The sequence below is a fragment of the Archocentrus centrarchus genome, unplaced genomic scaffold, assembly GCF_007364275.1.
Source record: "Archocentrus centrarchus isolate MPI-CPG fArcCen1 unplaced genomic scaffold, fArcCen1 scaffold_36_ctg1, whole genome shotgun sequence".
Classification (NCBI taxonomy): domain Eukaryota; kingdom Metazoa; phylum Chordata; class Actinopteri; order Cichliformes; family Cichlidae; genus Archocentrus; species Archocentrus centrarchus.
The window spans coordinates 2,676,674-2,693,974 of NW_022060263.1; the positions used below are offsets into that span (position 1 = coordinate 2,676,674).

General features: G+C 43.4%; 3 protein-coding genes across 4 annotated transcripts in view; all 3 read left to right on the plus strand.

Annotated features, from left to right (window-relative positions):
- Window positions 1–3,969, plus strand: part of ccdc93 (CCC complex scaffolding subunit CCDC93) — a 19,130-nt gene extending 15,161 nt beyond the window's left edge. For both annotated transcript variants that reach the window (XM_030724486.1, XM_030724485.1), the window contains exons 18-23: window positions 326–434; window positions 523–605; window positions 697–734; window positions 826–910; window positions 1,149–1,262; window positions 3,512–3,969. In XM_030724486.1, coding sequence (XP_030580346.1) covers window positions 326–434; window positions 523–605; window positions 697–734; window positions 826–910; window positions 1,149–1,262; window positions 3,512–3,568 — 486 coding nt within the window. In that variant the 3' untranslated portion in view covers window positions 3,569–3,969. The remainder of the gene's footprint in view (window positions 1–325; window positions 435–522; window positions 606–696; window positions 735–825; window positions 911–1,148; window positions 1,263–3,511) is intronic.
- Window positions 3,970–6,182: 2,213 nt separating this feature from the next.
- Window positions 6,183–9,548, plus strand: LOC115776660 (fibroblast growth factor 4-like). The gene is made up of 4 exons (XM_030724383.1): window positions 6,183–6,348; window positions 7,589–7,717; window positions 7,842–7,945; window positions 9,366–9,548. Exons 1-4 carry the CDS (start codon window positions 6,183–6,185, stop codon window positions 9,546–9,548), a joined length of 582 nt encoding a protein of 193 aa, XP_030580243.1.
- A 3,372-nt stretch (window positions 9,549–12,920) lies between these two features.
- tmprss3a (transmembrane serine protease 3a) overlaps window positions 12,921–17,301 on the plus strand; it is a 38,692-nt gene continuing 34,311 nt past the window's right edge. The window contains exons 1-2 of the mRNA XM_030724475.1: window positions 12,921–12,948; window positions 13,072–13,112. Of these exons, the coding sequence (XP_030580335.1) occupies window positions 12,921–12,948; window positions 13,072–13,112 (69 nt within the window). The remainder of the gene's footprint in view (window positions 12,949–13,071; window positions 13,113–17,301) is intronic.

Here is a 17,301-nt window from a genome sequence, read left to right on the forward strand (position 1 = left end):
GAAAGACGTGGGCCGGGTCCTTCGCAGGATGCGGCCCCTAATTTGGACATTGTGCGTCGATATAATCTGTATGCCGGGAACTCGCGCACTGAGAAACGTTCCACGGTGCAAAGTGCGTTAAAATGCGTTAAAAATTTTAACGCATTAATTTCCCCATAATTAATTAATCGAAATTAACGCGTTAAAGTCCCACCCCTAATTATTAGTACTAATCTGAATACTTCCTCCACCACTGGTTATAGCCACTAGATAATTTTCTAGCAGCTCTGTCATTACAAACTGTCCCCTGAGTCGAATCACTCGGTATCCCCTCGGCTCTGCTCAGGCTCGGAGGAACCGAGAGATCGCCATCCTGCAGAGGAAGATCGACGAGGTGCCGAGCCGGGCCGAGCTGACTCAGTATCAGAAGAGATTCATTGAACTTTACAGTCAAGGTGGGCTCCTTCTCTGCATGTGCTTAGGGCCGTGTTGGTGCTGCGTGAATGAATATATATTGTAAGCATGTGCTTGTTGTTCTTTCAGTTTCTGCTACTCACAAAGAGACCAAGCAGTTCTTCACTCTGTATAACACTTTGGATGATAAGAAGGTGTACCTGGAGAAGGAGGTAAGGACCCTCAGCAGACCGCTGTCAGCAGTGAGGTGCCTGCTGGGATTTGGCTTTGTTACTGCTCCTGACAAATGTTCCATCTCTGCAGGTGAATCTACTGAATTCTATTCATGACAACTTCCAGCAGTGAGTCCAGTTGTGCTCCTGTTCTTCTCACACTGATGTTACAGTAAGCAGCTCAGTCACTGTGTTTCTAACGTGCTGTACACTTCTTCAGAGCCATGTCGTCTTCAGCGGCCAAGGAGCAGTTCCTCAAACAAATGGAGCAGATAGTGGAGGGGATCAAACAGAACCGCATTAAGGTACAGTCTGTCTCTGAAAGGCTGTGCCGTGTTATAGCTGGGCTCTTCTTTTCATAAGTGTGTCCTGCAGGGATGGACCATAACATGCATTTCTCAGTTTTATAAAGCTGGAGGATAGAAGAGTGTCAGCCTGATTGCTTTCACAGTGAATGGAATCAGAGAAACAGGCTTTCAGACCACAGCTGTCCTGTTGTGAGACAAAGGCCCTGCAGTACAGCTGTGACACCTGCTCTTTCAGATGGAGAAGAAGAAGCAGGAGAACAAAATGAGGCGGGATCAGCTCAACGATGAGTACCTGGAGCTCCTTGACAAGCAGAGGCTGTATTTCAAAACTGTCAAGGACTTTAAGGAGGTGAGAAAAGCAGCGCTGAGTGGCTGCTGGCTGTTTGTCAGAGGGTCTGACTGCACCTTTCTAATACATACAGCTGCACTGTCACACATGCTCTCACAGACACACACATCCTTCACTGTTAAAGCACAGACTTCAGCTTTGTGAAGGCTGTGAAGCTGAAACCAAAGCTCACGTTAGAGCCTGTGTACACACTGGGCTGCTGACATAAACGTCAGTATTTGGACACATTTCCTAGTTTGTCACTGAAAGATGACCTCATGATGATGACAGACCACAGCCATGCTGCAGGTCGTAGGCTCGGTTTCTGAACTGGTTTAAAAGCTAAATTTAGGGTGAGATTCTCTCAGATATGAACCCACTCATCATTTTAACGTTTAAAGGACTCTCCTGGAAAGCGTCTTGTGTCTGAGCTTTGGAGTTTACAGTGATGATCTGCACAGCACTGGGTAAAATGTCAGATAGGGCCCTCCCCTGAAGGGAAGACCTTCATCCATCAGGGAACATCCCAGCGTTCCTGTGGAAAAGCGGGGGGGATACATGCGTACGAGTGCCACATGATTCTAAAGATTTCCTCAGTGTTACAAAGAGCAGGATCTCAGGTCGTGAATCATCAAAGGCTACGTTCACACTGCAGCCTGCAGTGACCCAATTCCGATTTTTTGTGAAATCCGATTTTTTCTGCGTGGTCGTTCACATTTCCAAATATATGCGACTTGGATGTGATCTGTGTGTGAACAGTAGACGATCCTGAAAGTGTCCCGCATGCGCAGTAGAGGACGCGATAACGTCACATGTAGCGAGCGCGCTCAATGTTTGCGGAAGTCACACATATGTCTGTGTAGATTCTCAGTCATCCAGGTCATAGTAGTCTCTGGAGCTTGAAAAAGGCGACTGGACTTCTTTTTGTTTCTTGAAGACGTTTCACCTCTCATCCGAAAGGCTTCTTCAGTTCTCAACCAAATGGTGGAGAGACCCAGGTATTTAAACCCCTGTGGGCGTGGTCCCTTGGAGGTGGTTATGACCCTCTATTGATCATGTGCTTGAACACATGTGCCCAGGTGTGAAGGGGGCGTGGGTCATATTTAATCAGTGGTTTCAGTTGAAACCAATTTAGGACTCCGCTCCATTGTTTCCTGTGGCCTATTGAGGTCACTGGAACAAGGGTGTGAATGGGGGTTGAGACGTCTGGGAAGGGAGCTCAGGACAGCACTGTAAGCGGGGAAAGTTGGTGACGTAATCCACCTCCTCTGTTCAATGATGGTTGTTCACAGTGGACATAGATGGCTTCTTTCACTCCTCTTTCAAACCATCTGTTTTCCCTGTCCAAAATGTGAACATTGGCATCCTCAAAAGAGTGCCCTTTTTCCTTCAGATGCAGATGTACTGCTGAATCTTGTCCTGTCGAGGTGGCTCTTCTATGTTGTGCCATTCGTTTGTGAAGAGGCTGTTTGGTTTCACCAATGTAGAGGTCCGAGCACTCTTCACTGCACTGAACAGCATACACTACATCGCTGATCTTGTGTTTGGCGGGTTTGTCCTTGGGATGAACCAGTTTTTGTCTTAGGGTGTGACTTGGTTTGAAGTATACTGAGATGTCATGCTTGGAGAAAATTCTTCTGAGTTTCTCTGACAAGCCTGACACATATGGGATGACAATGTTGTTCCTCTTGTCCTTCCTATTCTCTGTAGTTTGTGTTTGGCCTTCACTCCTGTGCATCTTAGCTGATTTGATGAAGGCCCAGTTGGGGTAACCGCATGTTTTGAGGGCTTTCTCAATGTGTGTGTGTTCCTTATGCTTCCCTTCTGCCTTGCCGGATGAGAGGTGAAACGTCTTCAAGAAACAAAAAGAAGTCCAGTCGCCTTTTTCAAGCTCCAGAGAAGTCACACATGTTTTCCTTCCCGCGTCCGCGTAACGGGATGCAGAATAGTGACGTTTGTCGAGTATCAATGACGTGCCGGTCGGATGAATGCGACCTGGCCGTACACGCTCAGGTCGCATTTGAAAAGGTCGGATACATATCGGATTTAGGACCACATATCCAAGTGGTCTGGGTCACGTGAATGTGTGTTGTTCAGACTGGCATGAAAAGATCGGAAACAGGTCGCATGAGGGCGAAAAAATCGGATTTGGGTCGCTTCAGGCTGCAGTGTGAACGTAGCCAAAATGAGGTCTCACTCTGTGTCTGAGCAAATGTGCTGTACAAAAATGAGTGATATGATGATGTAATGATGATCTTTTCCTTCACCAGGAGTGTCGGAAGAACGAGATGCTGCTGTCTAAGCTGAGAGCTAAAGGAGCCTCGTAGCTCTGACCTGTCAGGATCTGCTTCATCCTCACCGAAATTTGAATCAAGCCATTGCACATCACCACCTGGATATTACATCACACTGCTTTTCACTTGTGCCAAACGCAGCAGTAACGTCTTTAGAAAAGCCTGATGGTTCACAGCCTCTGTAACATCATAATGATCACTGATAAATGTCTTCACTCCATCATCACACTGTTTTCTAATATTGGACAGCATTCATGTTCACACGTCAGATTTAACTGCAGTTTAATAACAGTCCAAGCCGTGCTGCTTTATGCTGATCCTGAACAGAGCCTGTCCTCTGAGAGTTTTCATGTGCCTCTGAACAGTGTCTTAAATGTACCGTCCTCTGACCACTTGTGAGCAGGATTTAATGAATAAAGAAATGTTGATGCTAATACCTGAAAGGCCTGTGGTCTTACTCAGACAGGGTGTGACTGCCCAGCACAGCGTGCAGCATTGTGTAGTGAAGTCAGTCAGTGACTGTGAAGGAAACGTCCTGTGTGTTACTGCAGCACCTCAGGCTGTCCAAACAAACACAGTGGCCTTCAGTTCTGATGACCTCGGTGCTTCCTGAGCTCATAAACTCCCAGAGTGACGCAGCAGAGATGATGGTGGGTGAACGTCCATGAAGAAATCACAGGTACAAGCTGCAGATTACTGAGAAGATACACCATCCTGCCAACAGTATCCACTCACCATCCAGATCACTGAGTCCAGGTGTTCCAGTCACTTCCACAGGTGTATAGATCAAGCACCTCGGCATGCAGACTGCTGCTACAAACATTAGTGAAAGAATGGGTCGCTCTCAGGAGCTCAGTGCACTCCAGCGTGGTACCGTGAGAGGATGAAACCTGTGCAACAAGTCCAGTCATGAAATTTCCAATTTGATTTTATTTATATAACATCAAATCACAACAAACAGTCGCCTCAAGGCGCTTTGTATTGTGGGTAAAGACCCTCCAATAATACAGAGAAAACCCAACAGTCCAAACGACCCCCTATGAGCAGCACTTGGTGACAGTGGGAAGGAAAAACTCCCTTTAACAGGAAGAAACCTCCACCTCACAGAACAAGGTTCTGGGTTTTGTTGGGTTCCCATATATATATATTTTGCTCGGGTGATTGGACCTCCTTGAACTGTTGTGATTCAGAGTCTATAATGTGGGATTAGATGTCATCTTCCAGCCATTCTTCTTCTCTGCTGTTCAGTCTGAGTTGCTGGCATCTCTGAGATGTGCAGGTGTCCTTTGGCTGGCTAAGACTAAAAGCTTACATTTAAATAAGGAGGCTGGGGGTTCACTTGGGTTCTCTGTTATTTGTGAGGTTTAGCACCACATCAGTGTTCTCATTAGAACTCTATAAATACATGTTTTAAAAATGCTGCTCTGAAATAAAGCTGCAGACCGCTAAAGCACCGTCATGTTACTGTTTTATTGCTGTGTCTGGGTTTAGCCACCATAAAGATTACTATAAAGGGGTACCCTTATGGGGCAGCTGTGGGTCAGGGGGTAGAGGGGGTTGTCTCACATGGTTGGTGGTTCGCTCCCCGGCTCCTCCAGTCTGCATGGTAAAGTGATGCATCCATGTGAGTGTGTGGATGTTAGATATGGGGAAAATCGTTTGTATGAATGTGTGACTGGATGAATGAGGATTGCAGTAAAAAGTGCTTTGAATGCTCAGTTAAAGTAGAAAAGTGCAGTATAAGTACCACACAACACTGAGGAACACTGCACTGTAATGATATGAATAAAACTGCCAATTCCATCTGTAGTCCCCGAGCAGGTCTAATAACACGTTACAGTAAACAAAACAAGCAAACAAAACCAAATACAAACATTACATCACACACAGATGAGTTCACAGGGGTCGCACACTTGGTTCAGGTCTGAGTCTTTATTGCCGCTGGTAAACCAAGATTGCCCGTTATAGTTGCTATTACTAAAAAATATCATGTCAGGAAACCTTTATAAGGCTTTGGTCAAAGGCAGTTTGAGGAGTGGCAGTGAGCTGGGGGCTTAATCACACTGGGTTTATCTGTCACATGGTTTAATATTCAGACACTATTTTAAACACTGTTAATAAATAGTGAATATTAAACAAACTGGAGAAGATGAGGTTACCTTCCCTCACTCGTGTTTGTGTGTTTATTATGAATGTGATCTGCTGCTTTAGCCTCGATCCTGCTATCAGCCCCACTCACTCTCCAATCTCACTGACTGCAGTACTGAACAGTTTGCATGTACCTCGCCCATCACAGTCTCACTGGACGACATATCATGTCCATGTTTAGAGGGTCAGAGTTTGTCTGACTATGTTGTTCTCTTCTTACAAACATCATCCATCTACAAACAGGCTGATGATGAGAGAAAATCACTGATATGTTGATGATAATGACTGTACAGTCAGGTATCTCACAGTGTCCCTGTCACTCAGGACTCCAGAGTAGGAGACATGGAGGAGATAAAAGGAGGAAGTGGCTGCTGAGGAGCCAGTGGAGCTCAGCTTTGTTGTGTTCAGCAGCAGAAGAAGAGCAGGTCTAATCTAATGAGATGAGTGCATGTAGGACATCAGTGTTTGGTCTGCTGCCGTCTGTCTGATTAGCTTCACTATGAATATTCCCACACTGCTGCCTGCATTCCTCCTGGTCTTAGCTCTGGGTGAACGGTTGGTGGGGGCAAAGAAACAGGAGTCACTGACTTCAGGTGAGGACTATGGCACACTCCTCAGGCGCCTCTGGAAGCTGCACATGAGGGACGCCCTTCTGACAGGAAAAGGTGAGGGGGGGCTTTTTGTTTTCAGAGGTTACCGCTGAGAAACTTTCAAATTACAATAACAGGAAAACATCACGTTAATGACGTTCCACACGTGTTACTTGATTCTGTAACACTTGATAGAGTTCTTACAGAGCTGCAGACCCTCTGAGAGGCACAGTTACAGTCCACCCATCACAGAACGTTATGCTGACCTAAATTAGTACTGTGGAGACTTAGCTCAACCCTGAAACTTACCCTAGTCTTAAACCAAGGCTTAAACTAACAAAAACATTTACATAATGAAGACTGAAGAGACAAATGCTCACAGTCTAACAGCTGTGTCCCCACAACATGACTTATACCAGAGTCATAAAAATGTACTCAGCAGCCACATCTGATAAAAATCACTTCAAAAGCTGCCTTTGCCCCACAATAAGGTTTTAATGGGATTGATTGATTGATTGATTGATTGATTGATTGATTGATTGATTGATTGATTGATTGATTGATTGATTGATTGATTGATTGATTGATTGATTGATTGATTGATTGATTGATTGATTGATTGATTGATTGATTGAGTGTCCTGAAAGTCATCCTCAGCTTTAATTTTGGGATGTTTTTTGTGAGTTTTGTCTCCCTATCATAATGTCTGTGCCAGCACAAACACACACACTCTGTTCAGTGAGTTTTAGGTACTAAAATTAAAGTAAAGATGTTTTCAAAAACAATCCCACAAACACAGCACTGTGCAAAAGTCTTGTGACAGCCCTTATTTCTTTATATTTTGAAGGTGCAGCAATTTATTGAAATATGTGCAAACATGAATGGAAACACTGTATGTAAGGCAAAGTTTGCACATTTCTAACAGTATTTGGTATGGCCGTCTTTACTCTGTAACACAGCCTGACTGGGGCAGGGTTTCTTGTAATTGATTGGAGTAGTTCTAGGATTAGTTCTCCAGGCTTTTGAAGGAAACTCCAAAGCTGGCTCGCTGGCTGCCTCGTCAGGATGACCCCACACTCCCCGGGCTTACTGTGAGCATCCTGTGGTGTTGAAGACCAGCTCAGTGCACTTGCACACACACACACACAGGGTGCTCAAAGCAGCTTGGAGAATTTGTCTGTTTCAGTAGATATAAGGTAGATAAAGTACTATCCATCATTGTCTACTTCAGAGTACAGAATAACAGTGTATGAATGTATGATTAAATGTAGCTTGTGCTATCTAAATGCTAGTCATTCCATTTCCATTAATGCAGATCCGAGTTCTCATCTAGTCAGACAAAGGTTCACACATCAGCTGCTCTACTGCCGTGCTGGCATTGGCTTCCATCTTCAGATCCTGACCAATGGATCTGTGGGAGGCGTCCACAAACCCACTGAATACTGTGAGTTCAGTCCACATGTAAGACCTGATAATAAGAATACAGTGAAAAGTGTAAGAGTAAATACTTGTGCTACTTGGAAAGTTGCACTTTAATGTCTTACTGTACCCTTCTGTCTCTCCTTAAGGTCAGCTGAAGGTGTTTGCTATGCAGCGTGGTGTTGTTGGTATCAGAGGGGTTCAAAGTGGATTGTACCTTTGTATGAGTAGAGAAGGTCTGGCATATGGAGCGGTATGTAGGCTCAGACACGGGGGGGTGGTCAAAGCTAGAGCTATATACAGGGGTTGGACAATGAAACTGAAACACCTGGTTTTAGACCACAATAATTTATTAGTATGGTGTAGGGCCTCCTTTTGCAGCCAATACAGCTTCAATTCGTCTTGGGATTGACATATACAAGTCCTGCACAGTGGTCAGAGGGATTTTAAGCCATTCTTCTTGCAGGATAGTGGCCAGGTCACGACGTGATGCTGGTGGAGGAAAACGTTTCCTGACTCGCTCCTCCAAAACACTCCAAAGTGGCTCAATAATATTTAGATCTGGTGACTGTGCAGGCCATGGGAGATGTTCAACTTCACTTTCATGTTCATCAAACCAGTCTTTCAGCAGTCTTGCTGTGTGTATTGGTGCATTGTCATCCTGATACACGGCGCCGCCTTCAGGATACAATGTTTGAACCATTGGATGCACATGGTCCTCCAGAATGGTTCGGTAGTCCTTGGCAGTGACGCACCCATCTAGCACAAGTATTGGGCCAAGGGAATGCCATGATATGGCAGCCCAAACCATCACTGATCCACCCCCATGCTTCACTCTGGGCATGCAACAGTCTGGGTGGTACACTTCTTTGGGGCTTCTCCACACCGTAACTCTCCCGGATGTGGGGAAAACAGTAAAGGTGGACTCATCAGAGAACAATACATGTTTCACATTGTCCACAGCCCAAGATTTGCGCTCCTTGCACCATCGAAACCAATGTTTGGCATTTAATTCTGCCGTGATTTGGGCAGCCGTGGTTTTATGTTTTTTGGATACAGTCCGGGTTAGCACCCGAACATCCCTTTCAGACAGCTTCCTCTTGCGTCCACAGTTAATCCTGTTGGATGTGGTTCGTCCTTCTTGGTGGTATGCTGACATTACCCTGGATACCGTGGCTCTTGATACATCACAAAGACTTGCTGTCTTGGTCACAGATGCACCAGCAAGACGTGCACCAACAATTTGTCCTCTTTTGAGCTCTGGTATGTCACCCATAATGTTGTGTGCATTGGAATATTTTGAGCAAAACTGTGCTCTTACCCTGCTAATTGAACCTTCACACTCTGCTCTTACTGGTGCAATTAATGAAGATTGGCCACCAGGCTGGTCCAATTTAGCCATGAAACCTCCCACACTAAAATGACAGGTGTTTCAGTTTCATTGTCCAATCCCTGTATATATATATATAGTTAAAAATAATAATAAAATAATATGAATAATTTTAAATATATATTTATATTTTAAATTATTCAATTTTTTTATTTTGTATATTTTATTGGGGGGAGGGGTTCCAGTATAAAATTATATGGCTGCATAACAGGTGTCTTTTATATAAGTGTATATTAATATTATATGTAATTCACTGAATTTGCTGGCTGTCTTCTTTTTGTAGGAACAGTTTTCTGATGACTGCATGCTGAGGGAAAAACTGGAGGAGAATCACTACACCACATACTCTTCTTTTGTTCACCCGGATATCTACCTAGCTCTTTCCCACAAGGGGGAGCTCAGGAGGGGCAATAGCACTGGACCCCACCAGTCCTGCACCCACTTTCTACCTCGGAAGAGACGATGATCAGGGACCATGACACCAAATTCAAAACATGGCTTCTTATGTTGCAGCCTACAAGAAAGGCACCAGAGGCTGCCTTCCATCTAGAAACAAGACAGAAGACTGCAGCACAGAAAAAACAAGGAAGGGATTGTTCTCAGACCCACAAACCTTGCAGTATGCTGAAATGTAAATGTAAACAGAACCACCTACAGTTTCTTAAGCCATTTAAAAGATATTAATCACACTGACAAAAAAAAAATTCAGTTAACAATTAACCCTTTAAATGCTGCAGAAATCAATGTTAAGCAACAAACAGGAGGCAGTGAAGTTTAGCAGCTAGCTTTGAACACAGTGAAGCATTTAGCACCAAAGGAAGTGAAAAAGAACAACCACTTTATCACAGGAGTTGGTGGAGGCCAAAAGCAGAGCTTTCATTTAGCAGATGCTCATCAATCAATCAATCAATCAATCAATCAATCAATCAATCAATCAATCAATCAATCAATCGGTCAGTCAGTAAGTTTTTTTTGTTCACTGATCTAATTCATGGTCACAGGGTGAATAGGACCTTCAATCATAAATAGGATCAATATATCTCTATTAATGGGCTAAACCATTATCATCAGTGACCCAGCTGTCTTAGCTAATTATAGGCCAATCTCCAACCTTCCTTTTCCCTCAAAGAGTCTTGAAAGAGTAGTTGTAAAACAGCTAACTGATCATCTGCAGAGGAACGGTTTATTTGAAGAGTTTCAGTCAGGTTCCAGAATTCATCACAGTGTGAGTTCCACAGGGTTCTGTGCTAGGACCAATTTCACTTACATTAGGCAGTATTATTAGAAAGCATTGCATACATTTTCATTGTTATGCAGATGATACTCAGCTTTATCTATCCATGAAGCCGGATGACACACATCAATTAGTTAAACTGCAGAAATGTCTTAAAGACATTAAGGCCTGGATGACCTCTAATTTCCTGCTTCTATATTCAGATCAAACTGAAGTTCTTGTACTCGGCCCCACAAATCTTAGAAACATGTTGTCTAACCAGATACTTACTCTGGATGGCATTACTCTGGCCTCCAGTAACACTGTGAGAAATCTTGGAGTCATTTTTGAACCTTCACCTGGTTTCACCTGGTAAACCAAAACTCACCACACCAAATCATAATGTGTCTGTGTCTGTAATGAGCCCTTTGTTTGCTAACACATAGCAGATTTATTAGCAGATAAACACAAGGGACAAATTTATTGTGTGCCCCAAAACTAGTGTTGGGATTTACTAAAAACTCACATTCATAAGTAAGTGATTGAAAGGCATTGCCTCATTGAATATAATATGTATGTATAGTGTATAGTATATAGAGTATAGTGTATAGTGTGAATTACTTTTTTTATTTTTATTCTTCTTATTTATATGTGTGTGTATATATGGTTGCAGGTACAAAATACATTTCACTGTGCATTGTACTGTGTATAACTGTGCATGTGACAAATAAACACTATCTTAATCTTAATCTTAAAATGTATTTGAAGTTTTCCTTTTCAAGTGCAGTATTTGGGGAAGAGAGTAGTTAATTTTCCAGTAGTCAGTTTACTGATGTTTGTGCCATTATTTAATGTGAGAAAAAACATGTACAGTAATGCTGTATCAAGAGTCACTGAATTTCATTCTGAATTATGATTCTTTCATATCCTGTTTTTTGCTCACAGGTCATGAACATAAGTAGATTTTTCCTTTGACTTTAATAAATACCTGCAGCATCAAGCACATGCAGAAAAAATACACAGCAGTAACTTTAATACCAATTTTCTCCAGATCTGACAGATAGTATTATTTTATGATGCTCTGCACATTTTACAGGTCAGTTGTTATACATTGAGTCTATGTTTATTCAGTAAAATAGTTTGTCTAAAATCAGCTCCTCACTTGATGAATGCTGCGCTCCATCTGAGGTCCCAGCTGCTGCTGCAACCCTAGACCCCTGAAAGACTCTTCTGCCACTGCCTGTTCTCAGTCTGATCTGCTGCTGCCTAAAGGACTCAAATGTGGAAAACCTGGAAATATTGTTTTCACCTGTGCTGTTGGCAGGTCTAATTTAATCCCAGCCTCATCGTGTCTGCGTGTTTGGGACCTTTTCATGTGTGCTGTCTTGGCAGAATGCTCTGCTCAAAATTAAATGGCTGTGTCTGTGTAAATAAATGTGACCAGTACTTTCCCCCTGCAGTACTTTCCTCTCCAATCAGTGCTTTTCTGTGATTGCATCCTCAAGTCAATTTGCCCAGCTTAGTAACTGTGCTCCTATATGCAGTATGGCTTTTATCGTCAGTTACCTGAAGCTCTGTCACACTCTGAGAAGAGCTTTGCTTCAGATAAGTGAACATTATGAATTATACTACAGGGATAGACTTTCAATTCAATTCAATTCAATTCAATTCAACTTTATTTATATAGCACCAAATCACAACAAACAGTCGCCTCAAGGTGCTTTGTATTGTGGGTAAAGACCCTACAATAATACAGAGAAAACCCAACAGTCAGAACGACCCCCTATGAGCAGCACTTGGTGACAGTGGGAAGGAAAAACTCCCTTTAACAGGAAGAAACCTCCATCAGAACCAGGCTCAGGGAGGGGGGGTCATCTGCTGAGAGGGGAGAGAGACAGAGATTAATAATAACTAATGATTAAATACAGAGTGGAGTATAAACAAAGTAAATAAGGTGAATGAAAAGAAACAGTGCATTATGGGAACCCCCCAGCAGACTAGGCCTATAGCAGCATAACTAAGGGAGGGTTCAGGGTCACCTGATCCAGCCCTAACTATAAGCTTGATCATAAAGGAAAGTTTTAAGCCTAATCTTAAAAATAGAGAGGGTGTCTGTCTCCTGAATCCAAGCTGGGAGCTGGTTCCACAGAAGAGGGGCCTGAAAGCTGAAGGCTCTGCCTCCCATTCTACTCTTAAGTATCCGAGGAACCACAGGTAAGCCAGCAGTCTGAGAGAGAAGTGCTCTGTTGGGGTGATATGGTACTATGAGGTCTTTAAGATAAGATGGTGCCTGATTATTCAAGACCTTGTATGTGAGGAGAAGAATTTTAACTTCTATAATTCTATTCTGGATAACTTGCTTCTTTGCTCCAAATCCCTGGTCTCTTTGGAGGCATTATGTAACCCAACCTACAGAGCAGGGGGTGCAATGTCACCCGATCCCCACTCTGTGTGGCAACACTCACCTGCTCAGGTGTCTCTTTGTGTCAAAGTCAGGAACAGCAGGAGGGCAGTCTTTAGGAGGAGATAAGAAGACGAAAAGGGAAGAGTGAGCATAACAAGGACATATTAGGGAGTTTGAGTTATATGGTCTTAGTCAAAGTGCAGCTGAGTGTGGACAATGGCATGATGACTGAAGACTCTGTGGAGACCAGTATGTTGGACATAATTTCGAATTCAGGAATATATCCTATCCAGCCTTTTTCTTTAGGAATGTTTTTCTTTGTCTTTGCATCTCCAGTTATACCTTTGTGACAGACTCTGTCTATTTTTACAGGTCCTGCTGCTGGTGCTGATAACACATCACCCCTCTCAACAGTAAGTGGACAGAATTTTGTAAATCAACCAATCCAGAACCAGTTAGCCTGCAGACATCATAGTCTTTGTCTTATATTGCTGTGAACTGTGAATTTTCTAGTATTTTCTTTGACACACACACACACACACACACACACACACACACACACACACACACACACACACACACACACACACACACACACACACACACACACACAGATCATGTGTCAGAAAATGTATTTATGTGAATATCCATGCACAGGGAATACATTATTGTAATGTTACACAGAATGGGCTTCTGAAAGAGTGACTGGGAGAAGTGCTCTGTTTTAATCCAATGGTTGTTAAAGACCATTAAAAACTCATGAAATAATAAACTATTATCACATACAGCGCACCTGTTCCTAAGTGCTGTTGATACACTAAGCACAGTTTACACAGGGCACTGTCAGCCTAATGTAAGAAAGCCCAATCCGTGTACTCATTAAGCACTGTGCACACAGTAAGCTGTTTCCACAGTAGCTCCAACATACTTTGATTTTTGAACATATTTTCACATCAATAATTTTCTGACAGTTTATTATAAATTGAAACGGTGAATTATGAATCTGTTTAGTGATGTACATTACATTTTAAATTCACATTTAAAAAACATCAATCTACACTCAATAAGCAACAACAAAGAGAAACATGATTTGATTTATTTTTAAATTAGAAAAAAGGAAGAAATCTGTAATTCTTCTGTCATTATTTAAGCCTCTTGCTATGGCTTCAACTTGTGGTCAAATGCATCATGCTGTCTTTACTAGTCTGTTAACTTGTGTGTATATTAACTATTAACGAGTTATCCAAACCAAGCTTTGAGTGCTCCAAGGAGCACACTGACCTCAAAACAAGAAATTAAGAAGTTGAAACTACCAGGTCTCTTCAGCTGACCTGCTGAAACTGAATAACAACTGCCTTTGTCAGGGAGGTGACCAGGCAGCACTTTGTCTATGTGAAAGCAATTAAACAGAAGACCATCTGTCCAGTGTCTTTTGTCCTGTCTCCCTCCCCCCTCAGCAGATGACCCCCCCCTCCCTGAGCCTGGTTCTGATGGAGGTTTCTTCCTGTTAAAGGGAGTTTTTCCTTCCCACTGTCACCAAGTGCTGCTCATAGATCAGGGATCCTCAAATCCAGGCCTTGAGGGCCCCTGTCCTGCAGGTTTTAGACGTGTCCCTGATCCAACACACCTGAATCAAATGGCTGAATTACCTCCTCAGTATGCAGTCAAGTTCTCCAGAGTCCTGCTGATGACTTCTATATTTGACTCAGGTGTGTTGAAGCAGAGACACATCTAAAAAGGTGCAGAACACCGGCCCTCGAGGCCTGGACTTGAGGATCCCTGTCATAGGGGGTCGTTTTGACTGTTGGGTTTTCTCTGTATTACTGTAGGGTCTTCACCTACAGTATAAAGCACCTTTAGGCAAAGGTGTTGTGATGCTGCGCTATATAAATAAAATTGAACCGAACTGAACTGAGTAAAAGACATGACAACCTGCTGCAGGGACTCTGGGCACACAAGCATAAAGGATAATGCATAAAGGATTACTCCTTAAGCACAAATACAAGCACTTTTCCTGGTAAACCTTAGACATTGCTCAGCATCTGTTAATGGTAAATGGACTAGTTCTTATATAACACTTTTCTACTCAGTATGAGCACTCAAAGCGCTTATACAACCTGTGCATTCACCCATGCACTCCCATTCATACAAGCACTTCCATTTTTACGAAGCTAAGTGCTTTTTAATTAACTAACATTCACACGCATTCATACTCCGACAGAACGGTCGGAGAGCAACTTGGGGTTAAGTATCTTGCCCAAGGATACATTGGCATGTAGCCTGGAGTAGCCAGGATTCGAACCGCTGACCTTCCGATCAGTAGGTGACCTGCTCTAATGCCATCACTCTAATCCAGCCAGATACCAGACTTCCACATCACAGAACATCTGTGAAGAAATCTGAAGATGCTAGTTACCTAATGATTCCATCTGATCTCAAGGAGTCCAATAGAATCTTCACAATTTTTATTATGTTGTTTTCTTCTTTACAGTCCCAATACAACAGGTAACAGCTGACAGAGAATACAACACATGATGACAGAGAAAAGAATTCAGCCCAACATCTTTCTTTTTTTCTTTCTTTCTTATGTCTCCTGGTCCTGGATTACTGAAGTGGCCCCACTCACTACTTCACTGCTGTCTGCCCCTTAATTTATCTGCACCTTAGACATTGGGGGTTTTGGGGGGGAGGTGTGGATGAACACTGCTGATTGGTAGTCAGGTGCTCATCATGCATCTGTCCCCTCAATTTAAGTAGCACTCCAGTTTTCATACAGACATACTCATTTTTTACACCTCATACACTTACATATTCCAACACATGCACCCAACATTTCACCTTCCAGATGAGTGGGGAGGGGAGCAGGCGGGTCTCTCCACACCCCTGTTTCCTGCAACCCCTGCACCCGCCCCAAGGCAGGGGTTGGCTAGGGTGTCGGGGGTGGGTCATTCGCCCACAAGTTGGAAGCCTGGGTTGACATGGATGGGTGTGTTTTGTTGTGCATTTGTCTTTGGGTCTGGAGCTTGCTGTGCCCCGCCCCCTCTGGGACATGTTTGCTACCCACTAGTCATTGCCGCCCACCTGGGAGGTGGGCACTCGGTGGTTCAGGGGCATGAGGCTGGGTGTTTTGGCCTGGTTGTTGGCCAGTTCCATTAGGGGTTGTGGTGGGGGCTGGCTCAGGCTGCTTCAGCATGCACGGGGGCGAGGAGTCAGGGGGGGGTTGCTCTGCCCTTTGGCCATGAGAACCCCAGCTGGGACCTCCCTCCTCCTTCTCTGGGGTTGGGCACGTGGTTGTCATCGGGATGTGTGGTCTCGGGTCTTCAGTGTTCATGGGGGGGCTGCAGGCAGCCTGGGTTTCCTGACTCTCTCTGTCTGTCTCTCGTTCTGGGGTCATTGTTGCAGCTTCTCACTCTCTTTATCAAGTACAAACACACACACACCCACCCACACACCCACACACACACACACACACACACACACACACACACAAGCAACAGAACAAGAGTGTGTGTCTGTTGTATTGTTCTGTTTCAGGTGCTGCTTGTTGTGGGCTTTTTTTTTTTGTATGTTTTGTGTTTTGTTACAGATGCAGCAGTTGGCGACCCCCCCACCCCCAAATCTCTATCATTTCTCACGCCACTTCCCTCCTGGTGTTGGTGGGCCATTAAACTTGTAAATAAAGAAAATAAAAGAAGAAGAAATTAACAGAGGAGCCTACAATACAGCTCCTCGTGGCACAGCAATGGTGTTTGGCACAACAGAGCATGCAGACAATAATTTTGCTTGCTTAAGCTGCCGGACAAGACAGGGTTAAAACAACAACAAAAACCCAGTCTTTCTCGTAGCAAGTCTTGCATCTGAGCAGCCGTTTTGGAATGAAGATTGGCCGATGTTCTCCTGTCTATGGACAGAACTTTAATTTCAGTGGTCACTGGGACACACAAACTGCTTGTATCAAATCACCAGTCAAAGCAGAAAGTCAGATTTCTTTGAGTTGCATCCTTCCATTAAAACAGTGTTCAGATTACAATGAGGTGCATTTCAAATGTAGATGGGAGATATTTCATTTCAAGGCTCTTTGCCAGAAAGTCTTTAAGTTGTGGTTAATGTTTAATATTTTTTCCTACACCTATCCAAGTGTATTTGTGCCTAACCTATCCAACATGAAAATGAAAAGCAAAATTTTTTTTAATAAAATAAATTTTAAAAAATGTGTCAGGTTAACCTAAGAAAGTAATTGTTTTAAGATGCCACACAAACCCCACTGTGTTAGGATAAAGTGTGTTTGACAAATTCATTCATTCACTACAATCTGCTCCTACATCACCATTGTTGCTCTTCATGCTGCCTCCTCTAACCAGATGAGTTGGTAGAAAACTGCCAAAAAGCCCTAAAGGGGAACCCCTACCAGTAGCATTTCATGTGTTTATCAGGGGCTTGTTCCTGTAAATTGTTGACTGATGGATAAAACCACTGCCCACTGGGTTCTGGAATTGACATTTTGAAGGATTTTGGCAGCCACCATATTCGTTTGTTTGTTTGTGCTACAAGCTATCATAGTTTGATGAGAGGGTGGAGTGCTATGTTATTTGCATTTTCGTA

What these genes read in the sequence shown, in the direction of transcription:
- LOC115776660 (XM_030724383.1), top strand. Translation starts at nt 6,183, where the DNA reads ATGAATATTCCCACACTGCTGCCTGCATTCCTCCTGGTCTTAGCTCTG. An exon ending in CGCCCTTCTGACAGGAAAAG is followed by an intron (nt 6,349 to 7,588) that starts GTGAGGGGGGGC and finishes CCATTAATGCAG; the next exon opens with ATCCGAGTTCTCATCTAGTC. An exon ending in AAGGTCTGGCATATGGAGCG is followed by an intron (nt 7,946 to 9,365) that starts GTATGTAGGCTC and finishes TTCTTTTTGTAG; the next exon opens with GAACAGTTTTCTGATGACTG.